Raw genomic sequence first — 25360 nt, 5'->3', positions numbered from 1 at the left:
GGAAGCCAAGGCGTCTCCGTGTCCAACTCTAAATCCAGCCTGCGGTTTCCAAACTGGTCCGTCTCCAACTCCAAGTCGAACTCGGATTGAGGGAATTAAACCGCCGGCGGTGGCGTACATCGTACGTCTCCGACCCCGATGGGAACTCGGATTCTGGCTTAAACGCGTCATCCATCCTTGGTGCTATATAGACTCCGGCTCGAAAACAAATTCCCCAGACCAAACCATTCCCTTCCATCCGCATCCACCACTCCACCAGATCGCCGGCCATGGCTCCAATCCGACGCGCCGCGCCGCGCCCGGACTTCGCCTCCCACCCCTCCGACCTCGAGCTCATCAACACCTACCTCATCCCCTGGGTCAACACCGGCGAGCGCCCCTGGAACTTCATCCACGACGCCGACGTCTACGCCGCCAAGCCCCAGGACCTCGCCCGCAACTTCGCGCCCGCCACCGCCAGCGACGGCCTCGAGGGCTGGTACTTCTTCTCCACCCTGCGCTCCAAGAACCGCCGCGGCCAGCGCAAGTCCCGCACCGTGGGGTCCGAGGGGGACGACGGCTGCTGGCACTCGGAGCGCGCCGCCAAGGCCCTCTACGCCGGCATCAGCCACACCCGCCAGATCGGGTACCGCCAGACCTTCTCCTTCGCCACCAAGGGCGACGGCCGCCTCCTCCGCTCCGGATGGCTCATGGCCGAGATCGGCCTCAACTCGGACGGCTCGGAGGACGACGAGCTTGTCCTCTGCAAGGTCTATCGGAGCCCGCGCGTCAAGAGATCTACGGCGGCGGTGGAAGCTACCGCTGGACCACCCAGGGTTGGAAGGGGAAAAGCAGCAGCAAGTCCCGACCACTCTGCCCCCTGTTCTCAACAGGCTGGACCCCCCGCGCATCTGCCTTCCGCTTCCACTTCCGGCACGCTGTCCATGGAGTCCGACTCCGAGCAGGACTCGACCAGCCAAGGCGGCGGCGTAATCGCTACGTCGCCGTCTGCCACTCCGCCCCGAAGGCCAAGCCCCCCACGTCTCATCGCGCCGAAACCCCCCTCCGAGCCTCTTCGGGCTACGCAGCAGATCCCTTCGTCGCCCATTCGTCGCACATCTGCCGCCGTGGCGGCGCCGCCGCCGCGCCCGGACTTCGCATGCCACCCTTCGGACCAAGCGCTCGTGCAGTCCTACCTCATCCCGCGCATCGCCTCCGGCCTGCACCCGTGCAAGTTCACCCACGACGCCGACGTCTACGCCGCGGGCCCCGACGCGCTCACCAGCGAGCTCCCCCCGGCCATCTCAGGCGACGGCGAGAAGGCCTGGTACATCTTCACCACGCTGCCGGCCAAGAGCACCCACGGCCAGCGGCGGCCGCGCACGGTGGCCACCGGGGAGGGGTGCTGGCACTCGGAGGCCGGCGTCAAGCCTGTCGTCGACGGTGACCACCACCAGATTGGATGGCGCCAGTTCTTCTCCTTCATGACCAAGGACGCTGCTGGCCGGAGTACCCGCACCGGGTGGATCATGGTGGAGATCGGCCTCGAGCAGGAGGGCTTGACGGACGAGCTCGTCTTGTGCAAGGTGTACCGGAGCCCGCGTAAAGGGCCAGCGCCCACTGCCCTGCTGGAATCCACCGCCTCGGCGGCGGCATCTGGACGCAGCAAGAGGAGAGCCGACGACAACAACTCTGGCGCAGCGCTCACGCTGGGGACAGCTCCCGGCCGTGCCAAGGAATCTACGGCGACGACACCTCCCTCTGGACGCAAGAGGAAAACCACCGGCGACTCGAGCCCCGGCGCAAGGGGTCCAGCGCGCGGAGTCCTCAAGCTCACGACGCCCCCGACGTCTGGGCGCAAGAAGCAGCAGGGCGACAAGAAGAAGGCGCGACTGTGCACTCGCTGTCGGATCGAGACAGCCGAGTCGGACAGCGGGACGTCCGAAGACGACGATACGGAGGATGACGAGACCCGCGGAGGATCGGGGACGGGCCTTCTTGAGCACGACTCGATTACCGACGAGTCTGCCGCGCCCCATGGACACGAAGCCGGTGATTCTTCAGCAAGTGCTAGAACATTCTACCGCTTCGTCTAGATTAGTTGAGTCGCCAGTTCAAGATTTGACACAGAAGAGATGATCCAAGATCGAGTTCCACATCACCAGTATCGACCACCAGGGCAATTTGCTCTTCGTTCGTGTCATTTAGATAAAAATTAGCTACAGAACGTATCGTTTTTTCTAGTGTCAAATTGTTGTACTTCTTGATGTAAAATAAATGGAAGCAACAACTACAAATTTGAACAATGATTTGCAGGGGAAAAAAACTAGTGCAGTGTAGCAGTTCCCCATGTATATTTGGGATTCAAACTGATTGTTCAGAACAGAGTATTGGCATACCCACCTTCTTGTGACATTTGGAGAATTTCTAGAGAGTAGAACAACTTAGCGCAACACTTGAAATATGTATGACATAATACAGGTAGAAAGCTCCCGTAAACTGGAAGCGCGGAGCTTCCTGACATAACCTTTCAAGTGAACATATGGCAACTCACTTGTAATATCTGAACAGATAACATTACTGTCATGTGCAACACGCAGGTCTTACAAATACATGAAACTACACTAATACGTGGGATATTTGAGATACTTGACATGAATAATTTAGGGCATCAACATCATCTCAAGGCTTAGCTCGGTTCTTTTCCTTTACTGCAGACGAAGGTCAATCTTATTTGTTCTGACCTGTCTGCTCTAGGGCTCTTGGAGCTGCAGGTAGATGGACACATTTCAGTTCAGAGTATGATCGTAAACCAAAGTTACACTAAAGACATAATCTACAGAAATAATGCTCAGAAGTTGGTAACATGTGTAAGTTAAACAGCAACTGTGTTACTAGCTGATGGAGTGAGCACATTCTGAGTTAAAGTTTCAGGTTCCAGTTATTCCCAGCTACTGGTTTATGCCAGACAGGAACTTATCATCATATTGGCCATCGTTTGTGCTTCACTTATGTTAGTCAAGAGAATTATCTGTGCATACAAGTGTTTTCAAGCTATAATATAGCAGCCAGCCAGGATTTAGGTTCCACTTGCTTTGACCATCACTATACATTTTTAATTTATATGTTCACAGGACACTAGTGACCACATATGCAACACGCTGGGAAACGAAACCATTGTGTAAGTCTAAAATACTGATAATCTTAATGCTCGTGGATCAAGTTTATCCAGGTGAATCATTCAAAACAAATACAAATAAAAAAATGCATAATAAACAAACTGCAAATACCTATTCCAGCAGCATCAGATCCTCTCATGATTTTCAGTTTCCGGCAGATAGTGGTAAACAAACTGCAAGGAAAAATATTGAGGTCAGGAATTAGTGGAACTATCATTTACTTAGTCCATAGCATATAGGTGTATGAAAGCTACAGCAATCTGACATGGTAATCGATTCAGAAAAATCAATGAAAACATTTTACTAGAAGATTTCGCTAAAACATGAGACTCAAAAGTTCATGAATCCTAAAGTATCTAAAGTTTTGTTATTAGCGGCATATGAGGAAATGTAAGAGCATCTCCAGTCGCGTCCCCCAAACCGTCCCCCAAAGGGATTTGGGGCGCGCCGGACAGAAAATGCGTTCCAGCCGCGTCCCCCAAAGCCCATTTTTGTCCGGCGCGGCCCGATACGGTGTCCGGCGCCCCGAGCCCGTCCTCGTCCACACGTGGGACGACCGCGGGACGCCGGACACAACGAAAAGCGAGGCGGGGAGTGGCGGGGCCGACCCGTCAGCAGCACAGGAAGGCTAAAACCCCGTCGCCTACCTTTGGTCAAGCGACGTTAATGGCGTCCCTGTTTTCCCAGGCGACGCAGGGACGCGTCTCGTCGTGCATGGCCGCGTGGCCGTCCGCGCCAGAGTTATTGTGTGCAACCACCCACTGCCGCCGCTGTTTTAAGACGCCCTGCAGTTCTCGCCGCTCATAATCCTTCTCGTCGCCGCCGCCTCCCCCCTCCCAGATCTTCTCCTCGCCGCTCAAAAAATGTCGAGCTCGTCCTCCCGCAAGATCGCCGCGGCGAACGGCTTCGGCCGCGGCAGCCTCACCGTGGCGGAGGCGTGGCGCCCGTACCACGCCCGGTATCCGATCCCCGCGGACATGCGGGCTCGCCAGCGGCGGCTGGAAGATGGTCGTGAACGGCATTGGCGTTCCGCCGCCGCCGAAGCCGCAGACGGACCAATGGAGGGACGCCATCAAGGCCCGTCAGGCTCAACTCACCGCCGAGGAGCGGTTGGATCCGACATGGGCGGTCAACGGCAACGACGCCTGGTGGACGACGTACTTCCAGGCGAAGTACGACGTCGAGATGCACAGCACCGACAACCTCGGCGGCGGCCCCAACAGCTGGAACAGGGAAGGCCGCGCCCTGTTCTGGGGCGTTCCGGGGCGCACCCTCGAGAACGTCATCCGCGGCCTCCGCAACGGCGCTCCAAGGCTGGAGATGCCGTCGTCGCCGCCGCCGTCTCCTCAATGGCAGCCGAGGAGGACGACGTACTCGTCCTCCTCGCACTCTTCTTCCTCGGGACCGGCGCGATCGACGCCGTCCTCGTCGTACCGGTCGGCGCCCTACACCGTCCCCAAACAGGAGGTCAAGGAGGAGCCGGCGACGCCCGTCAACACGAGGCGTGGCGGCAGCGGCAGCGGGAGCACGGATGCAAAATCCATGGAGCAAAACCTTTGTATGATAAATTCTTAATTGACTAGTATGCCATCTGAGATTATGAATGTCAATGGTAAAGAGGGGTGCTACCCCATCTGCCCAGAAGTAAATGAATATCTTGGAATCATCGTAATATTTTTAATGAGCCTCAGAACGAGAGTGCATATATGGAACATGGGGGCATGTGAACCCACTTTTTGAAAAGTTTCGTTTGTGATGTTAAAACATGTTTTAAAAATCGAAACACAAAATGATTTCCCAGATGATCTCAAATATGTTCCCTGGACATGAGTTTCGTGACGAAAAAATCTTTTATTTTGTCTCGGCAAAAAAGTGAAATTTTGCAGGGCTATATAGCAGCATATATGTGACATATTTTGTCTTTTTTAGATTCTGAAATAAAAAAGTGGTTTCTCCGCGAAAACTTTCTACGCACACATGGAACATGCGTACGTACCCGGATATTTTTATTTCAGAATTTTTTAACATTTAAAAAATGCATTTCCAACTAGGGTTCACATGCACCCAGGTTCAAACCGGACTTTTCCGCCTCAGAACAAGCTATCAACAAATGAGACTAAGCAGTTGCGTGATATTTGTATCTCATACACATGCACAGATAGTACTGACAAGGGAAGATCATACAACACTATTTTGGAATTAAGCCTTGAACTGGCGGACAGATTTACATAACAATCAAAGAAAACTTACTCCCACGGAAGGTCGCCAACAAGCATCCAGTCAGCATCCTTGTCTTCATACGTAAGGACATACTCCTGGTCTTGGAGGGAATCCGCCTTCCCGCTAGCAAGCCTGTCCTTGGCTGATGGTTTACGCAGCGAGCTTTGACCTTGAAAATCACAGGCGTAGTCGTTAGTACACGTATCCTCACAAAAGAGCAAAAAAATACTAACAAGTGCCTGCGTGCAAGCTTTGGTGCTTAAACACTTGGAACTATGCACATTTGCGTAAATTGTAGTTTCAAGACAGTTAGGGTACGGAGAGGCTGGCTAAGCACTGAGCAAGAAGCCGGCAAGGAATGCGCTTAGATTGTGCCGTAATTAACTGTGCGTCCTTTCTGTCTGCAAATCTTGGTGGTTCGCTAAAGATGGTCCTAGCGTACGCATTGATGGAGCAGCATTTATGCAAAATTCTCTGAATGAATACGACAGGTAACAAGGAATTTGAGTGCAAGTGCATATAAGTTGAGAGAGATCCTTTTAGTCGGGAATAATTGCCCTTGGAATCTCCAAACTATAGCAAGTAAATCTAAAACACCACTACTACTACGGTATTTGCAGCACTGGATCCATCCATCCAACAAGCTTGTAAAAACGGCACCGGCACACTTGCACTCGTAACAAAGAGAGCTAAAGAAAAATGCAGTAGTAAAGGCGTAAGCGCCCGAACGCTTCCTTTAGAGATAGACGGTAGAAGGCTAGAAGCGAGTAGTACTAACCAGTGATGAAGCAGCTGAACATCTTCTGCAGCGCGGCGGAGAGGTCGTCGTAGCTCGCGTAGATCTTGAGGTCGACCTTCCTGAGGTAGGGCGCGCCGTCCATGCTGACCTTGACGTAGCATGGCCCGCCCTGGGCCGCCGCGCCGCCGCCGTCCTCCGCCCCCTTGCTCTTGGAGACGCTGGCCGCCAGCGTGTTCTTCCGGTAGTTCCGCACGGGCGGCCATCCCACCACCTGCGCCCTGGGATTCAGAACGGGCCCGTCGACGATCAGCGCCAGGAGCGCGTGTAATTTCAGCAAGAGGCAAAGAGGGTAAATCGAATGGAATCTTACTTGGCGGCAGGCGGAGCTGCGGGAGGCGCCTTTTCGGCGGCGGCGGCGCGGCGCGGGGAGGCGTCGGGGAAGGCGCGCTTGGCGGCGGGCTTGTGGGAGACGAGGCCGAGGGTGAGCGCGGCGGGGTTGGCGTCGCGGTCGGGGGAGTCGGAGCCCGGGAGGCCGAGGCGGAGGGTGAGGCGCGGGCCGAGCTCGGCGGCGGCGGCGGGGTTGGGCGAGGAGGAGCAGGAGGAGGAGGAGGTGGCGGCGGAGAGGCCGATGTAGTCGTGCGGCTCCGACATCGGAATGGAGCGGGGAGAGAATGGGGAGTGGAGGCTCGTGGGTGGTGGGAGGAAGGAGGAGACGACTTGGTAATAAAAGTGGCCGACCGGGAGGGATTTGTTTTCCTTGTTTGGTTTTTTCTTTTCTTTTCTTTTATTATCATGCGGGGGCCCTGTCCGCTTGTTCTCTTGTCCCCTACCGCTCGTATTTTGGTCGCCTCTGCTCTGCTCTCTTCTGTACACCTCGACCGTGGCTCGCAGCAACAAGTCAAACAAAGCCAGAAAGCCGTTGATTAATTAACCAGTTATTGTAAATTATAGAGCCGTTTTAGCTCAACAAGGACTAATCACTGCACGGAAACAAGGTCCATCCGGCATCCGCAATAGCTGTCACAGCTGACAAGAGAGCTTGTTGTCTGTTACTGCTCCGGCCTCCAGCACTCCAGCTAGCGAGCACATGAAATTACCTTGTAAATGATAGTACTAGCAGGAAATTAACCGTTAAATTTGACAACATGCATGATGTGTCTAGCATGGATCGTATCTGAAACGTTTCCTTTGAGGTGTCCTCTCCTCGGACCTGCTGGTGCAAAACCTCGTGTGACCGCATTGTTGGCACACCCGGCCCCTTCTATGCTACTGATAAATTTGTTCTCTTGGTTGAACTAGATTCCATTCAAGATGTAATATGTTTGGTTATTATGTATAAGCAATTTCCAATCTTGAAAAAAGATTAAACAATTTTCGAGTTGGTTTAATTACCAAAATCAACTTCACATGAGCAGTAGCTAACTTTATCACGTGTATCGTATTAAGCACATTGACCAAATATGTGTATGGAGCATGTAAGGGCATGGCCAATGCTACACCGTGGACAGCTGCTCGAGCTGCCATGTAGGTTTGGAAATCAACTGTTAAATTTGACAACATGCATGATGCGTCTAACATGGATCGTATCTGAAACGTTGCCTTTGAGGTGTCCTCTCCTCGGAGCAAAATCTAATGTCACCACACTGGCACACTCGACACCTTCTATGCTAGTGATAAGCTTGTTCTCTTCCAGTGGTTCAGTTAGATTTTACTTCAAGAAGTAATCTGTTTGGTTATTATAAGCAACTTTTGAGTTAGTTTAATTACCGAAATCGACTTCACATGAGCAGTAGCAAACTTTATCACATGTATCGTATTCAGGGACGGAGACAAGGGGGCGGGGGGGGGGGGGGGGGCGCAGCCTCCCTATGCTCATGATTTTTCTTTGAACACAAGCCATGGCAACTTCTTATTTGTGTGAGGAGAAGCAAGTACAAGTTGACCGAGACAATCACCACCGCAGCATCACCATGGCTTAGTTCATGGTGTTGTTGAGGCCGTTGAGGAAATAAGCCAACAAGGAAGATCTCAAAAAGAATGTAAGATCGGGAGGAAGTAGATGGATTGAGGTGAGTAGTCGCGCCAAGACGTTTCCTGAAAAATCTTATGGCATGTCTCCGGGTGCAAGATCTCAACGAACAGTGTTTCGGAGACCTAGAGAGCGGCGTAGTGAGAGGAACTTGGGCGAGAGAAGGTGCCAAAGAGGAGAGTGTCCGGGTCCGGCGATATGTTATGTCTCTCGTCAGTAGACTGTGAGGCGAAGGCGGAAAGAGGAAGCGACACACGAAGAGGAAGACCTACAAAGCCGGTAAGTCTTCCTTCAAAACCAGTTTCTAACTCTAACTCGATCACGTGACACGTGTGTGATGCAATGCGTGGCGAGCAGTGGCGGGTGAGTGGTAGGAAGTTCTCTGATTCAAAATTTGTAGACTAGCCGGAGAGATAGAGGAGATCTCGTGAAACCCATCTAGGTTTCCATCCCCTCGTCAGTGACGCCGCATGTCAGCTCCTCCTTTGGGCGTCAGAGGCGTGGTGGACCACGGCACTTCGCCGGCAGGAGAGTTCCCGTTCTTTTATAGGTTGATTTTCAGTGTCTTCTTCTGGATGGTGAGGCGGCTACATCCCGATGGCACAATTAGGTCCTCCCCGCCATATCATTGCCTCGGTGGTGCTCCTAGCGCAGGCTGAGGGTGCATGGAGTGGAGTTTTGTGTCCGACAGATCCCGTGGGATCCGTTCCGTCTTCGTGTTCATCAATGTGGTTCCCGGTTTGGTTCTTTCAATGTATGTTTGTGAGCGTTGACAATGGTGGTGTGATGCTCTGTTGTGCTGGTCCTTCGGGGCCTTACCATGACAATTTCGCATCCGTCTTCTACAACAAGCTTTGCCCGGCCCAGATGATAAAGAGCGAGAACGGCGGCATGCCTTCGGCTCGCTCCCATGGTTGTAGTTGTAGGTAGGCGGTTCAGAACCCTATATATTTGTGATTTTTCATTGTTTTTAGTGTTCCTTGCACTGTTGTTCTTCTCAGAAAAAAAATAGACTAGCTAGATGGGCTGCCTAGCTACGTGGGAATTCAATACTCCCCGAGATACTGAACCACCTTACTCATTCCCTGGTTTTGTGTGAGCTGGTGCATTGTTTTTTTCTGTTGAGCTTTGGATCGGAAGAAACGAAGTTGGTCGTGTCAGCGTGACGTGTGTCCGTGGGTTTAAGGAATTTGGTGCGGCTGTGACGTTGGGGCGCAACGAGCGTAGGTGCCGACACAAGGACCGGCGGGTAGCCTCGCCCTCCGACAGGGCCGCGGAGACGTCGCTCTCTCCCACCGCACCGCACCGCACCCTCATCTTCTCCCACCCGTTCCGATGTTCCGTTTCCCGCACCTGCGTCCGCGGCTCGTGCTCGGTGCCGGCGCCGCTGCGAGCTGCGCACGACGCGGATCGGATGAAACAACGGGTCGCGCGGCCGCCCCCGCACGCCGTAAAACTCGGCAGCGGCTCGCGCGCTTGCCCGATCGACGTCGTCATGTGCAGGTACGAAAATGCATCGCCCGGCCGCACTGCGTCGCCTCGTTTTCGTTTCCTCCCCATGCCGCTTGCATTTCGAACCTCTGCGTAGTGCGTACGGTACGTCCGTGAACTATGGATACGATCGGGCGACACGCGCACCGCTCTAAACCGGAGGATTTTCCAGGATTCCCGTCGACACACACTGGACTTATTTCATTCCTTCGGACGCTTCCCTAAAGTGAGGCTATTTTAGCGAGAGAAAAATACCGTGCTACCACAAAATAGCGTCCGCCTTAAAATACACTATTAGCTTGCTATAACAGGCTATAGCAAGTCCATTATACACTGATTTATTTAGTGTGGCCTCTTCAAATATGATATAACGTACTTTAGCATCAGAATAGCACGCTATTTTTCTCATGATTTCTAGTTGTTTTGAGTTTGAATTGTGTCGCCGCGGACACAGCGAGTGCCCGCGTCATGTCGCCTCCGGCTTGCAGATCGGCTTTTCAATGGCATGCTTCCCTTCTAAACCTGCGTTGCTTCGTCGCATGCCCTACTTCGACTCAGCAACCGCATTAGGTTTAGCGAATCGATGTCTGGCTTTCTGATCCTCTATCAATTGCATGTATGCCCTTATTTTATAGACAAGCGGCCGTACATGTTTGTGCTCACACTTCCATAGCCATTGCCATTTTCAGCCTTGCTCGCTCCCCAAGCCACTACTAGTTGAAACCTTCAACCTTACCCTCGTAATGGACCAAAAATGGGTGGACTAGCATGAGGCCAACGACCTCATCAACTATGGCATCCTCCTACCACCCAACACGACGGTTTCGAAAGGGTTAGGCATTAGCCTGGGTGGAGTTCCCATGCCCCCTCTACCCACAAACAAGGAATTCTACTACGAGGTCTCCCAGAGGCGGCGCAAGGAAGCAATGTGGTTTGTGTGAAAATATTATGGGAGGCGTTAAACCCTAATCGGGCCGCCGGTGTGACATATATATATATCAAGGACATTACATGTGGGACCGTATACCACGGTACATACAGGAGATATACATGAACTCTAGACAGCTACATATATACAGTTTAACACTCCCCCTCAATCATAACTTATCCAAGTTAAGATTGCGACGAAATACTTCTAGCTGTCTAGTAGCAAGTGCCTTTGTAAAACCATCAGCCACTTGATCTCCTGAAGGTATAAACCGAATGTCCAATAATTTCTTAGCAACTCTCTCACGAACAAAATGATAATCCACCTCAATATGCTTTGTCCTAGCATGAAAGACAGGGTTAGCAGAGAGATATGTTGCTCCAAGATTGTCACACCATAACACCGCTGGTCGAGGCTGCGGTACTCCCAATTCAGCAAGCAATGTTTGTATCCATATAACTTCAGCAGTAGCATTAGCCAATGCTTTATACTCAGCCTCTGTACTAGACCGAGAAACTGTAGCTTGCTTCCTCGCACTCCACGAGACAAGATTTGGACCCAGAAACACTACAAAACCACCAGTAGACCTTCTGTCATCAGGACAGTCTGCCCAATCAGCATCAGAAAACGCACTGACAAGAATGGAGGATGATCGCCTCAAAGACATACCAAGCGATATAGTACCACGCAGATACCGCAAAATCCTCTTGACAGCTGTCCAATGAACAGTAGTCGGTGCATGCAGAAATTGACACACTTTGTTGACAGCAAAGGAAATATCAGGTCTAGTCAGTGTCATATACTGTAAAGCTCCAACAATGCTTCTATAGCGAGTGGAATCCTCGTCACTCAGCAAATCTCCATCAGTCAAGGATAATTTCTCTGTTACAGACAAAGGAGTGTCCACTGTTTTGCACATATACATATTGACCCGATGAAGTAAATCATGTGCATATTTTTCTTGAGACAAAATAATACCATCATGTACCTTCTGTACTTCAATCCCAAGAAAATAGTGAAGTTCACCCAAATCCTTTAAGGCAAAGTCCATGCCAAGATCATGAAGAAGTGCATCCACAGCCTTCTCTAACGAACTGACAACAACAATATCATCCACATAGATGAGCATATATATCGATACTCCCCCTTTGTTGTAGAAGAACAGAGAAGTATCACCCTTGGAGGCTGAAAAACCAAGGGACTGGAGCTTAGAGCTACGGCAAGAATACCAGGCTCGCGGAGCTTGTTTGAGTCCATACAACGCCTTGTCGAGCTTACAGACATGCCCAACACGAGTCTCATACCCAGGAGGTTGACGCATATAAACGTCTTCTTCCAGAACACCATGCAAGAACGCGTTCTTCACATCTAATTGACGAAGCTTCCATCCTCGAGAGACAGCAAGAGACAGAACAAGACGAATAGTCGCCGCCTTAACCACTGGACTGAAGGTGTCCTCATAATCAATGCCATACCGCTGTTTGAACACCTTGGCAACTAGACGAGCTTTATAGCTATCTATAGTACCATCAGCCTTGCGCTTAATTTTATAGACCCATTTGCAGTCAATGACATTCTGACCACGAACAGACGGAACAAGGTGCCAAGTTTGATTCTTCATAAGAGCAGAATACTCCTCATCCATAGCAGTCTTCCACCGAGCATCAGCAAAAGCTTCAGTAGAATTAGAGGGTTCACCCGTGCTGCAGTAATTGCCAAACTTAATGCGATCATACCTGACAGTACCGTCAGTGTACTCTTTGGGTTTAGTGATACCACTCTGCAGGCGAGTGCGACGAGCAACCGGCAGAACAGGAGCAACCGGAACCTGTGCATGCGATATAGAGGCTGAACCAGCAGAATCCGAACCTGTGGGCGAAGAGGCCACAGGCGACACGGCCGCAGACGATCCGCTCGTGGAGGGACCAGGCGTGGGCGGGATATGCGCTGTCCCTGGCGCAGACGTAGACGAAGGCAATCCCGAGGCAGATTGCCCGACAGGATCAGGCGCCGATGATTGGCCGCCAGGGCTGTCAGCCGAACCATCATCGGAAGGCGTGCCGAAGCCAGAAAAAGCAGCAGAATCATCACTAGAATCTGCAGAATCACCTGAATCCTGTAGAAATGACTCAGCAACAGCAGCATTAGTAGGATTAGCACCAGATGGTTCCTGTAAATCATGCCCCTCATGCATATGCAAATGAAGTGGTTGTAGGGTGGGTGGGAGAAGATTAATCTCAGCACGCAAACGGGCTCCAGCATTGGAATGAAGAGCTGAGAAAGGAAAAACGGTTTCATCAAAAACGACATCCCGAGAGATATACACTCGGCCAGTGGAGATATCAAGGCACTTATAGCCTTTGTGCAAATTGCTGTACCCTAAAAAGGCACACTGTTTAGAACGGAATTGGAGTTTGTGTTGATTGTAGGGTCGAAGGTTGGGCCAACAAGCACACCCAAAAATACGAAGGAACGAGTAATCACCTGGACTACCAAACAAACGTTCCATGGGAGTTTGAGAATGAATTACTTTACTAGGGAGACGAATAATGAGGTAGACAGCAGTGAGAAAGGCTTCATCCCAGAACTTCAATGGCATAGAGGCATAAGCAAGAAGAGACAAACCAACCTCAACAATGTGCCTATGTTTGCGCTCAGCTGGGCCGTTCTGCTGATGCGCATGAGGACAAGAGACTAGATGGGAGATGCCAACACGCTGGAAGAAAGAATGGAGCTTCTGATACTCCCCTCCCCAGTCAGTTTGTATTGCAACAATTTTCTTGTCAAAGAGTCGCTCAACATGATGATGAAAGTCATGAAACTTCTGAAAAACATCAGATTTCTTTTTCAAGAGATAAATCCACGTGAACTTGCTATAATCATCAATAAAACTGACATAGTAATTAAAACGCCCAAACGAATCCGAGGCAGGGCCCCAAACATCAGAAAATACAAGCTCAAGAGGAGATGTGGATACACTAGATGACTTTGGATATGGTAATTGATGACTCTTAGCCATTTGACAAGCATCACAAACAGACTCTTTATTTGACTCGCTAAACAGAATTTTATTGTCCCTAAGAACTTGATGAACCACAACCGAAGAAGGGTGTCCTAGACGCCTGATACGTCTCCGACGTATCGATAATTTCTTATGTTCCATGCCACATTATTGATGATATCTACATGTTTTATGCATACTTTATGTCATTATTATGCGTTTTCCGGAACTAACCTATTGACGAGATGCCGAAGGGCCAGTTGCTGTTTTCTGCTGTTTTTGGTTTCAGAAATCCTAGTAAGGAAATATTCTCGGAATCGGACGAAATCAACGCCCAGGGTCCTATTTTCACACGAAGCTTCCAGAAGACCGGAGGAGATACGAAGTGGGGCCACGAGGTGGCGCCACACTAAGGCGGCGCGGCCAGGCTAGGGCCCACGCCGCCCTGTTGTGTGGGTCCCTCGTGACTCCACCGACCTTGCCCTTCCGCCTACTTAAAGTCTCCGTCGCGAAAACCCTACCACGTTCGACGAAACCAGAGAAAACCTTCCAGAGCCGCCGCCATCGCGAAGCCAAGATCTGGGGGACAGGAGTCTCTGTTCCGGCACGCCGCCGGGACGGGGAAGTGCCCCCGGAAGGCTCCTCCATCGACACCACCGCCATCTTCATCAACGCTGCTGTCTCCCATGAGGAGGGAGTAGTTCTCCTTCGAGGCTAAGGGCTGTACCGGTAGCTATGTGGTTAATCTCTCTCCTATGTACTTCAATACAATGATCTCATGAGCTGCCTTACATGATTGAGATTCATATGAGCTTTGTATCACTATTAGTCTATGTGCTACTTTTGTGATGTTATTAAAGTAGTCTATTCCTCCTTCACGGTGTAATGGTGACAGTGTGTGCATCGTGTAGTACTTGGCGTAGGTTATGATCATAATCTCTTGTAGGTTATGGAGTTAATTATTACTATGATAGTATTGATGTGATTTATTCCCCCTTCATAGTGTAAAGGTGACAGTGTGTATGCTATGTTAGTACTCGGTTTAAATTGCAAAGATCTATTATGCTCTAAAGGTTACTTAAATATGAATGTCGAATGTTGTGGAGCTTGTTAACTCCGGCATTGAGGTGCTCTTGTAGCCCTACACAACGAATGGTGTTCATTATCAAACAAGAGTATATGTAGCACAAAGGTAGAGAACTTATTTATTATGTGATCAATGTTGAGAGTGTCCACTAGTGAAAGTATGATCCCTAGGCCTTGTTTCCAAATACTGCAATCATCGCTTGTTTCTTGTTTACCGCATCTTTACTTCTGCAATATTACTACCATCAATCGCACGCCGACAAGCACTTTTCTCAAGCGCCGTTACTACTGCTCATATTCATTCATACCACTTGTATTTCACTATCTCTTCGCCGAACTAGTGCACCTATACATCTGACAAGTGTATTAGGTGTGTTGGGGACACAAGAGACTTCTTGTATCGTGATTGCAGGGTTGCTTGAGAGGGATATCTTTGACCTCTTCCTCCCTGAGTTCGATAAACCTTGGGTGATCCACTTAAGGGAAACTTGCTGCTATTCTACAAACCTCTGCTCTTGGAGGCCCAACACTGTCTACAAGAATAGAAGCACCCGTAGACATCAAGCACTTTTCTGGCGCCGTTGCCGGGGAGGAAAGGTAAAAGGCATTCATACTCCGGTCCCAGGTAACTAAGTACTTTTCTGTTGCCGTTGTGTGTGCGCTCGAAGCTATTTCCTTTAGATCCTGCAATTGCATCTTTTTGTTTCTTGTTTTCACTAGTTAGGCTTAATGGAAGACAACAGCAAAATGAGAGATCTTTATGAACTTTATCTTGAATTAGGACATGATGTGTTTGAAGAGAAAATTAAAAAACCCATGGAACTTATGCATGCTAATGGGAATGTTATTAGTATGAATGCTCTGAACACCATTGTTGCTAATGATATGGAAAATTCTAAGCTTGGGGAAGCTGGCTTTGATGAGCATGATATTTTTAGTCCCCCAAGCATTGAGGAAAAAATTTACTTTGATGATACTTTGCCTCCTATTTATGATGATTATAATGATATTGGTCTTTTAGTACCGCCTGTTATGGAGGATAAATTTGATTATGATTACAATATGCCTCCTATATTTGATGATGAGAATAATAATGATAGCTACTTTGTTGAATTTGCTCCCACTACAACTAATAAAATTGATTATGCCTATGTGGAGAGTAATAATTTTATGCATGAGACTCATGATAAGAATGCTTTATGCGATAGTTATATTGTTGAGTTTTCTCATGTTGCTACTGAAAGTTATTATGAGAGAGGAAAATATGGCTGTAGAAATTTTCATGTTACTAAAACACCTCTCTATGTGCTGAAATTTTTGAAGCTACACTTGTTCTATCTTCCTATGCTTGTTACTTTTTTCTTCATGAACTTGTTTATTTACAAAACTCCTATGCATAGGAAGCATGTTAGACTTAAAAGTGTTTTAAATTTGCCTCTTGATGCTCTCTTTTGCTTCAACTACTATTTATTGCGAGTGCATCATTAAAACTGCTGAGCCCATCTTAATGGCTATAAAGAAAGAACTTCTTGGGAGATAACCCATGTGTTTATTTTACTACAGTACTTTTTTATATTTGTGTCTTGGAAGTTGTTTACTACTGTAGCAACCTCTCCTTATCTTATTTTATTGCATTGTTGTGCCAAGTAAAGTCTTTGATAGCAAGGTTGATACTAGATTTGGATTACTGCGCAGAAACAGATTTCTGTCTGTCACGAATCTGGGCAGAATTCTCTGTAGGTAACTCAGAAAAATCTACCAATTTACGTGCGTGATCCTCAGATATGTACGCAACTTGCATTCAATTTGGGCATTTTCATCTGAGCAAGTCTGGTGCCACTTTAAAATTCATCTTTACGGACTGTTCTGTTTTGACAGATTCTGCCTTTTATTTTGCATTGCCTCTTTTGCTGTGTCGGATGGATTTCTTTGTCCCATTAACTTCCAGTAGCTTTGGGCAATGTCCAGAAGTGTTAAGAATAATTGTGTCACCTCTGAACATTTGAATTTTTGATTATGCACTAACCCTCTAATGAGTTTGTTTCGAGTTTGGTGTGGAGGAAGTTTTCAAGGGTCAAGAGAGGAGGACGATATACTATGATCAAGAAGAGTGAAAAGTCTAAGCTTGGGGATGCCCCGGTTGTTCATCCCTGCATATTTCAAGAAGACTCAAGCGTCTAAGCTTGGGGATGCCCAAGGCATCCCCTTCTTCATCGACAAATTTATCAGGTTCCTCCCTTGAAACTATATTTTTATTCGGTCACATCATATGTACTTTACTTGGAGCGTCTGTGTGCTTTTGTTTGTGTTTTTGTTTGAATAAATGCTTGTGTGGGAGAGAGACACACTCCGCTGGTTCGTATGAACACATGTGTTCTTAGCTTTTAATGTTCATGGCGAAGGTTGAAACTGCTTCGTTCATTGTTATATGGTTGGAAACGGAAAATGCTACATGTAGTAATTGGTAAAATGTCTTGAATAATTTGATACTTGGCAATTGTTGTGCTCATGTTTAAGCTCTTGCATCATATACTTTGCACCTATTAATGAAGAAATACATAGAGCTTGCTGAAATTTGGTTTGCATATTTGGTCTCTCTAAAGTCTAGATAATTTCTAGTAAAGAGTTTGAACAACAAGGAAGACGGTGTAGAGTCTTATAATGTTTACAATATGTCTTTTATGTGAGTTTTGCTACACCGGTTCATCCTTGTGTTTGTTTCAAATAACCTTGCTAGCCTAAACCTTGTATCGAGAGGGAATACTTCTCATGCATCCAAAATCCTTGAGCCAACCACTATGCCATTTGTGTCCACCATACCTACCTACTACATGATATTTCTCCGCCATTCCAAAGTAAATTGCTTGAGTGCTACCTTTAAATAATTCAAAATTTATCACCTCTGATTTGTGTCAATGTTTAATAGCTCATGAGGAAGTATGTGGTGTTTATCTTTCATTCTTGTTGGGCAACTTTCACCAATGGACTAGTGGCTTCATCCGCTTATCCAATAATTTTGCAAAAAGAGCTGGCGCGGGGTTCCCAGCCCCCAATTAATCAACCTTCATTAATAATTCTCTTCACATGTTTTGCTCTGATTCATCAGTAAGCAACTTAATTTTGCAAATAGACACTCCTTCATGGTATGTGAATGTTGGAAGGCACCCGAGGATTCAGTTAGCCATGGCTTGTGTAAGCAAAAGGTTGGGAGGAGTGTCATCCATAAATAAAACTAAAATACATGTGTAAACAAAAGAGAAGAGGGATGATCTACCTTGCTGGTAGAGATAACGTCCTTCATGGGAGCCGCTCTTTGAAGGTTTGTCTGGCAAGGGGGTTAGAGTGCCCACTACCATTCGTTGACAACAACAAACACCTCTCAAAATTTTACTTTCATGCTCTCTTTATGTTTTCAAAACCAAAGCTCTAGCACAAATATAGCAATCAATGCTTCCCTCTGCGAAGGGCCTTTCTTTTACTTTTATGTTGAGTCAGTTCACCTATTTCTCTCCATCTCAAGAAGCAAACACTTGCGTGAACTGTGCATTGATTCCTACATACTTGCATATTGCATTTGTTATATTACTCTATGTTGACAATTATCCATGAGATATACATGTTGGAGTTGAAAGCAACCGCTGAAACTTTATCTTCCTTTGTGTTGCTTCAATGCTTTTACTTTGAATTTATTGCTTTATGAGCTAACTCTTATGCAAGACTTATTGATGCTTGTCTTGAAAGTACTATTCATGAAAAGTCTTTGCTTTATGATTCATTTGTTTACTCATATCATTACCATTGTTTTGATCGCTGCATTCATTACATATGCTTACAATAGTATGATCAAGGTTATGATGGTATGTCACTACAGAAATTATCTTTGTTATCGTTTGCCTGCTCGGGACGAGCAGGAACTAAGCTTGGGGATGCTGATACGTCTCCGACGTATCGATAATTTCTTATGTTCCATGCCACATTATTGATGATATCTACATGTTTTATGCATACTTTATGTCATTATTATGCGTTTTCCGGAACTAACCTATTGACGAGATGCCGAAGGGCCAGTTGTTGTTTTCTGCTGTTTTTGGTTTCAGAAATCCTAGAAAGGAAATATTCTCGGAATCGGACGAAATCAACGCCCAGGGTCCTATTTTCACACGAAGCTTCCAGAAGACCGGAGGAGATATGAAGTGGGGCCACGAGGTGGCGCCACACTAAGGCGGCGCGGCCAGGCTAGGGCCCGCGCCGCCCTGTTGTGTGGGTCCCTCGTGACTCCACCGACCTTGCCCTTCCGCCTACTTAAAGTCTCCGTCGCGAAAACTCTACCACGTTCGACGAAACCAGAGAAAACCTTCCAGAGCCGCCGCCATCGCGAAGCCAAGATCTGGGGGACAGGAGTCTCTGTTCCGGCACGCCGCCGGGACGGGGAAGTGCCCCCGGAAGGCTCCTCCATCGACACCACCGCCATCTTCATCAACGCTGCTGTCTCCCATGAGGAGGGAGTAGTTCTCCTTCGAGGCTAAGGGCTGTATCGGTAGCTATGTGGTTAATCTCTCTCCTATGTACTTCAATACAATGATCTCATGAGCTGCCTTACATGATTGAGATTCATATGAGCTTTGTATCACTATTAGTCTATGTGCTACTTTTGTGATGTTATTAAAGTAGTCTATTCCTCCTTCACGGTGTAATGGTGACAGTGTGTGCATCGTGTAGTACTTGGCGTAGGTTATGATCATAATCTCTTGTAGGTTATGGAGTTAATTATTACTATGATAGTATTGATGTGATTTATTCCCCCTTCATAGTGTAAAGGTGACAGTGTGTATGCTATGTTAGTACTCGGTTTAAATTGCAAAGATCTATTATGCTCTAAAGGTTACTTAAATATGAATGTCGAATGTTGTGGAGCTTGTTAACTCCGGCATTGAGGTGCTCTTGTAGCCCTACACAACGAATGGTGTTCATTATCAAACAAGAGTATATGTAGCACAAAGGAAGAGAACTTATTTATTATGTGATCAATGTTGAGAGTGTCCACTAGTGAAAGTATGATCCCTAGGCCTTGTTTCCAAATACTGCAATCATCGCTTGTTTCTTGTTTTCTGCATCTTTACTTCCTGCAATATTACTACCATCAAGCGCATGTCGCAAGCACTTTTCTGGCGCCGTTACTACTGCTCATATTCATTCATACCACTTGTATTTCACTATCTCTTCGCCGAACTAGTGCACCTATACATCTGACAAGTGTATTAGGTGTGTTGGGGACACAAGAGACTTCTTGTATCGTGATTGCAGGGTTGCTTGAGAGGGATATCTTTGACCTCTTCCTCCCTGAGTTCGATAAACCTTGGGTGATCCACTTAAGGGAAACTTGCTGCTGTTCTACAAACCTCTGCTCTTGGAGGCCCAACACTGTCTACAAGAATAGAAGCACCCGTAGACATCAACGCGTATGCCACAAAGACGAAGATGACTTGACGACTCCATGAGCTTGCCGACCCGGGGAAGATGATGATGATGGTGGTGGTAGAGGGTACAACCCGTCAACGCATCTACCTTGGAGCAGAACCTCCCTCGTGTCCTGATCCTTAACAAAGAAAGAGTCAGGCCAATACTCAACAAAAGCATGATTATCACGTGTAAGACGACTAGTAGATAGAAGGCTTTTTGTGGCTTCAGGGACATGGAGGATATTTTTAAGATGCAAGTCATGATTAGGGATATGAAAAACAGATTGACCAACATGGTGTATATCCATACCTATACCACTAGCCGTGTGGATCTGATCATTGCCATTAAACCGATCCCTCACATGTAGCTTGTCCAGCTCTCCAGTAATGTGGTCAGTTGCACCAGAGTTAGAGTACCAGTTGGAGTCCACTCCATAGGATCCATATGTTCTATCAGCCGCCCCTACTGATTTTTCTGGACCGCGGTAACTCTTCTGAAATCTTTTCCAACAGTTCGCTGCTGTATGACCATCCTTGCCACAAAGTTGGCACTTGTCTCTGGCACCATCACGGTACCCCTGGCTGCGGCCTCCATTGCCACCTCCACGCGGATTATACCCATTGTATCCACGCTGATCACGCTGCTCATAGCTACCACGCTGGTCATAGCGCTGGTCTTGATAATTCCGCTGCTCATAGCATTGTTCAGGACGCTGATCCTGGTAGTTGCTTCGTCCACCACCACGTCCACCTCGGTAGCCACCTCCACGGCCACCACGCATTGCAGCATTGGCTGAGAGTTCACCAGTTGGACTTTGACCCTCCAGCCTAGATTCATATGTAAGCAGCTGAGAATACAGATCACTCAGACTAATAAATTTTTGGGCCTTGATCAAGGCCGTGATAGCAGCAACAAAACCGTTGTATGCCTCATCTTGAAGTCCGGCAAGCACATATGATATAACATCATCATCATCCAGTGGTTTGCCGGCGGCAGCCATCTCATCTGCCAAAGTCTTTATCTGATTGAAGTACACAGACGCTGTTTTATTTTCCTTGTGGCACTGATTCAGCTGTGTGCGCAGATGCACCACGCGCGATCTGGACTGCGAGGAGAACATCTCCGTTACAGCAGCCCAAACGCCTTCCGAGGTCATGATCCCGACCATCTGAGTCAAAACTTCCCTTGACATGTTTCGAAGAAGATAACCGAGGACAGATTGGTCCTAGGCGTTCCAGCGCGCGTATTCAGTATTTGGGATTTTCACTTCCTTCCCGTCCTGATCTTTGGAGATGAGTTCCTTGTCAGGTGCCGGAATTGATCCATCCAGGTAGCCATAGAGCTGTGCACTGCGGATATCAGGCAAGATCTGAGCCTGCCATAGGAGGAAGTTGTCGCGGGTGAGTTTCTCTGTAACACCAACAGAGGGGAGATTCCCAGCGAGCGTCGAGGAAGAGGACGCCCCGAACGACATGGCTGCAGCTTGCAGCGACTCCCTTGATCCGCGAAGGGGGCGACGATGATCCGGGCTTGATCGTCAGCGATGGCGACGGCGGTCAGATCTGTTTGGAAGAACCGAGCTCTGATACCATGTGAAAATATTATGGGAGGCGTTAAACCCTAATCGGGCCGCCGGTGTGACATATATATATATCAAGGACATTACATGTGGGACCGTATACCACGGTACATACAGGAGATATACATGAACTCTAGATAGCTACATATATACAGTTTAACAATTTGACCCACGGTATGTTGAACCGCTTCAATGACGACCACCGACCATTGGAGAAGAAAAAGGCCAAGCGGAATTGCGGTCAGGTCAAGGCCTAGCCGCACGGTGAAGGAGGTCATCTAGGATGGCTGCCTAGTAGCACTCTTTCGGAAGGCCACAGATGTCGGTATCGTCAACCTCGACTTCGACGATGAATCATAGGAACTGCCGCTGGCATAACCGCCCAACGATGAAACCTCCGATGACGAACCTTTGGATCTTACTAGTAGAGGTAGTTGGACCGAAACAAAACAAACGTTGTTTGGTGTCTTTTTTTTGCACAAAGGAGGGGTCTAGAAGACCCCAGAGAGTTGCATTATATTAAACGTGGCATGTATAATTTACAGCCCCTTAAACATCACTCGCACTAAGAACCAACTATTTGAAGAAAGGGCCTCCAAAGTTACAAAAAGCACCCTGGGAAGAAAGATGAGAAAGCAATCAAGTCCCTTGGCACCTCCACCACAGATCGCCGGTGACCTCCACCGCCGAGGTCTGAGGGCAGTGCACTCGAGGGCCCTGCTCCGACGATGAATCGAAGCCGCCGGCCACCACAGCACCACCGGGGACGTACCACTTTGGGGCGCTGCAGCGTCGAGCACCGGCAACTGGATTCATATGAGGCCTCCACATTGGAGGTAGAAGAAGGGCCGCCCTTTCGGCCTAAGATCATGATGCCAAAACTGTGCGTCATGCCGTCATGTGTTCCGCTTGAATAAAGATCGTAGCTCCAAAACACTTCGTAGGCAACCAACACCTAGTCACCCTGCCGATGCAAAAGCAAGAACACAGCTTCATCTCCTTCCCTCGCCTCCACGGCCGGTCAAAGGAGAATCCCCTATGCCGCTTTAGCCTCATAAGACTAGCACCAAAATCACCCGCAGAATCCAGAGAAGAGCTCCCTAGATCTGAAAGCTCATCAAGCTTATTGCGCAGATACTTGGCCTTCTAGATCCCCAATACAACTGGCTCCTGCCATTGGAGCGCCGAGATGAGGCAGAGGAAGACGAAGAAGCCACCGCCGTCGCTCGGGGACGACGGAGCTTGACCTGTAGGCATGATGCCAGACGCCACGGACGGACACTAAACTAGGAACCCTACTCTACAGCTTTACAGGGGCGGGTCCCTCACTCTACCTCAACGCCGACAGCCGCGGGAGAAGAGAGGGGAGGGGCCTGACGGCCCAGATCTTGGGTGTGGAGAAAGCTAGAAGGGGAGAAGAGGAGAGCGGTGGAAGAGCGATGAGTATGTCCAAAACGGTTTGGGCAGAAGAAATATGCAAAAGAGCTCACGCAATATTGGAAAATGCTTGCTTTCGGGCGACCGATCGCGTGCCAATGATCAGTCCCTTACTCGCTCGCTCGTCCGGCGGCCTGCCAGTAGTTTTTTCGCATAGGCCCATTAGCCCATAAACACTCCCTGGTGCGATTTTAGCCCATGCAAGCAAAGCAGCCAGCGCAGCCCATGCAAGCAAAGCAGCCAGCGCCATTCTAGCTTCATCATGCCACACGTAGAGATGTTGTATACGTTCGTTAGTTTTGTAATAATTGCGTATAAAATTTATAAAGAAAGCACGTCAGAGATGTTGTAATGTTTACCTGGGCGTTTGCCATATATTATTTTGTTGTAATTGCCTATAATTTTTTGTAAAATAGTTGGTGATTTTTATTGTAATTAAATATATAGAAAATGTGTTATTGTTTAACAAATTTTTCATAGTCACGAACAAATGTTTTTTTTGTTGTTATAGCTTTTGATTTTTTATTGTAATTGTTGTCAATTTTTGTTGTAAACCAACATGTAGAAAATTAGTTGTTAATTATCCACTTTTTATAACATTTACATTTTGAAATTTTGTTGTGAATATTTTGTTGTAATAGTATTTTTTTTTGTAAGCGGGGTGAGAATTTTGTTGTAATACTCGTTAGGACTCAGATCCGTCATCGGGTGGCATTTTTGTTGTAAATATTGAGGATGTCGGGCCCAAAGAGATATAACTTTTCAGTTTAACTGGGGAAGAGAAGGACTGCGGGTTGAGTTTCCAAAAAATAGGGGGTAAAATGTAAAAGTTACATTGCGGTTGATTCTGGACGTTGGATCTCGATCGGACGGAGCGGAGGACGACCGATTTTTCTCTCTTTTTCAGGCGACCGACGCTCAGCGTCGCCCCGCAATATTCCCATTAAATTACATACGTAGTACTGTACTAGCAAAAGTGCCCGTGCGTTGCACCGGGAGAAAAAAACTTGAACACTCCAGTGAATCAATGGTGAAACATGTTAATTCGATGAAAATTAACTTGCGATGCTCTCGCTGCACCGACTTGCAATACCGCAAACTTGTAGTGACTTTTTTTGAACGATAAAAGGTGCCAAAGGACCAGGAAATTGTATTAAAAAGGTGAATGATACAATTTTATAGAAAGACCCTAAGCGAATCACGAATATGTGCACGCATGTCCTTGGTTTTTAAGAATTGCACACCACAAGAAATTGCGTCGGCCCGCGAAAAACGATCAAGTTCTTGTGCTATGCCGCTAGGTGCAGTCGTTCCAAACACCGCGAGGGACGAAACCACTTCGGGCATCGGAGATAGAGGACTCCAACGTGCCGGTGCTGAAGAAGAACCTTGCATGGCGGACGAACCAACTTGAGATGACCATACTTGAGCGTAGCTGGGCCAAACCCGTGGCCTAAGTTAGCGGCGGCCACTCGCCGACGGTTGGGATTCGCTGCTGAAGTCGCAACTTTCGTGGACTCTCGGATCCCTCGACGCCATTCGTAAGATCCAGACGCCCCATACCAACAACGTCCTCACGGCTAACCAAGAGGAGAAAGACAACATGTAGGCGACCAAAAGGTCGATGGCCAAGCTTTGACAAGGGGATTGGCAACCAAAGCCAACTCCATCTCCTTCCACCATTGAAGAAGAAAAAGCTTCTCATTAACCACCGGGTAGTAACTCGCTCACGTTCGAGAGCAGGATCTAATCCCCAGCCACATCCAAATCAACACATGGCCGTGCTACCTTTCTCCTCCCCCTCGCCTCCACGACCGGTCAAAAGAAGGAAAAGCAACATAGCTGCAACGCTGAAGGATGGGTAGCCAACGACCTTAACTCCATCCTCCGAGTTTATTGAACCGGGGCACTGTCGAGATGCTATTTTTAAAAATAATTTAAACAATTTGGATTTTAATGTAATATTATTTTCTACCTTGAATTTTTATTTATATCTTTAATTAATCTAATCATTTATTATTAACTTAGATTTATTTATATTTGATCTACTATTTTTATACAACAAAGTAGTAGGACCAGAAAAACCCAACCGGCAAAGCCAGTCCAAGCCCAGGGCGAGCTCCCCCAATCCCCGAACCATATCTCATCTCCTCTATCTCAGCTTTGCCTAGGTACGCCGCCAAACGCGCACACACAAGCAGCACGCACGCGACCGGATTCGTCGATTCGATC

General features: G+C 48.0%; 2 protein-coding genes across 2 annotated transcripts; one reads left to right on the top strand and one right to left on the bottom strand.

The window, feature by feature from the left end:
* The first annotated feature begins 204 nt into the window (after positions 1 to 204).
* Positions 205 to 2194, top strand: LOC127343315 (uncharacterized). The gene has a single exon (XM_051369431.2). It carries the CDS (start codon positions 270 to 272, stop codon positions 2073 to 2075), a length of 1806 nt encoding a protein of 601 aa, XP_051225391.1. The 5' UTR covers positions 205 to 269; the 3' UTR covers positions 2076 to 2194.
* A 209-nt stretch (positions 2195 to 2403) lies between these two features.
* LOC127343316 (auxin-responsive protein IAA5) lies at positions 2404 to 6849 on the bottom strand. The gene is made up of 5 exons (XM_051369432.2): positions 6488 to 6849; positions 6157 to 6395; positions 5409 to 5547; positions 3270 to 3331; positions 2404 to 2747 (listed from the first exon to the last, which is right to left on the bottom strand). The coding sequence occupies exons 1-5, from the start codon at positions 6766 to 6768 to the stop codon at positions 2710 to 2712; spliced, it is 759 nt and encodes a 252-aa protein (XP_051225392.1). The 5' UTR covers positions 6769 to 6849; the 3' UTR covers positions 2404 to 2709.
* Between the last annotated feature and the right edge of the window lie 18511 nt (positions 6850 to 25360).

The sequence above is a fragment of the Lolium perenne genome, chromosome 3 (genome assembly GCF_019359855.2).
Source record: "Lolium perenne isolate Kyuss_39 chromosome 3, Kyuss_2.0, whole genome shotgun sequence".
Classification (NCBI taxonomy): domain Eukaryota; kingdom Viridiplantae; phylum Streptophyta; class Magnoliopsida; order Poales; family Poaceae; genus Lolium; species Lolium perenne.
The sequence above is the reverse complement of the archived record's forward strand: the minus strand, read 5'-3'. Positions and strand labels throughout refer to the sequence as shown.